This window comes from Propithecus coquereli, unplaced genomic scaffold (genome assembly GCF_000956105.1).
Source record: "Propithecus coquereli isolate 6110/MARCELLA unplaced genomic scaffold, Pcoq_1.0 Scaffold498, whole genome shotgun sequence".
NCBI classification, from domain to species: Eukaryota; Metazoa; Chordata; class Mammalia; order Primates; family Indriidae; genus Propithecus; species Propithecus coquereli.
Genome location: NW_012150818.1, coordinates 497,410 through 498,388, shown reverse-complemented (window position 1 = coordinate 498,388; position 979 = coordinate 497,410). Strand labels below are relative to the sequence as shown.

The following is a 979-nucleotide window of genomic DNA, read 5'->3' as shown; positions in this document are numbered from 1 at the left end:
GAGAGTGGCTTCTGGGGTTCCTTCCCTGCTCCCGGCTGGGGTCCCCACCCCGCTGTTTTCCCTTAGCTGGGACCAAGCTGCTGGGAGCTGGTCCGACTAGTTGGGGTCCAACGTCTACGCCATCGGCCTGGTGCCAGCCTTAGCTCGGGGGACTGGGCGCAGCCTGTTGGAGGTGCCCCCCCTGCAAGGCCCTTTCCTGGTCTCTGGGGACTCGGGCCTCTGCCCTTCCTCGAAACATACGATGTCCCTCCACCAAAGCCCCCCCTGTCACCGTCCTGCCCTCCGCCGTGTCTGGGGAGGGTCACCCAGGCCAGGGCTGGCCACGCTTTCCCCGTCCTCAGTCGCGAGCCCATTTCACAGAGGGGGAAAACTGAGGCCTGAGAAGCACCATGAGAGCCCCTCGCCCCAGCCCTGGGGACAGGCTGCGGGTCACCAGGCCCTGCCCCTCACGGCCACTCTCTCTGCAGCCAGCCAGCCCGATGCCCGCCTGGGGGGCCCTGCTTTTGCTCTGGGCCGCTGCAGAGGCCACCAACGACTGTCCCGCGCCATGCAGGTGCCAGGCCCTGGAGACCATGGGGCTGCTGGTGGACTGCAGGGGACAGGAGCTTGAGGCCCTGCCCGCCCTGCCAGCCCACACGCGCCACCTCCTCCTGGCCAACAACAGCCTGCGCTCTGTGTCCCCGGGGGCCTTCGACCACCTGCCCGGGCTGCAGACGCTCGAGGTGACCCACAACCCCTGGCACTGCGACTGCACCCTCACCTACCTGCGGCTCTGGCTGGGGGACCACGCGCCCGAGGCCCTGCTGCACGTCCGCTGTGCCAGCCCCGATGTCGCCAGCCACCGTCCCCTGGGCCAGCTCACCGGGTACGAGCTGGGCAGCTGCGGGTGGCAGCTCAGGGCCCCCTGGGCCCACCCGGGGCTCTGGTGGGACCTGGCGCTGGTGGCTGTCGCCATGCTGGGCCTGGCCCTCCTGACTGG

General features: G+C 69.9%; 1 protein-coding gene across 1 annotated transcript; it reads left to right on the top strand.

Moving 5' to 3' along the window:
• Positions 1-479: 479 nt before the first annotated feature.
• Positions 480-974, top strand: GP9 (glycoprotein IX (platelet); the record flags this gene model as incomplete). The annotated part of the gene is made up of 1 exon (XM_012656016.1): positions 480-974. A coding segment is annotated over exon 1 (495 nt), but the record flags the coding sequence as incomplete, so codon positions are not given.
• Between the last annotated feature and the right edge of the window lie 5 nt (positions 975-979).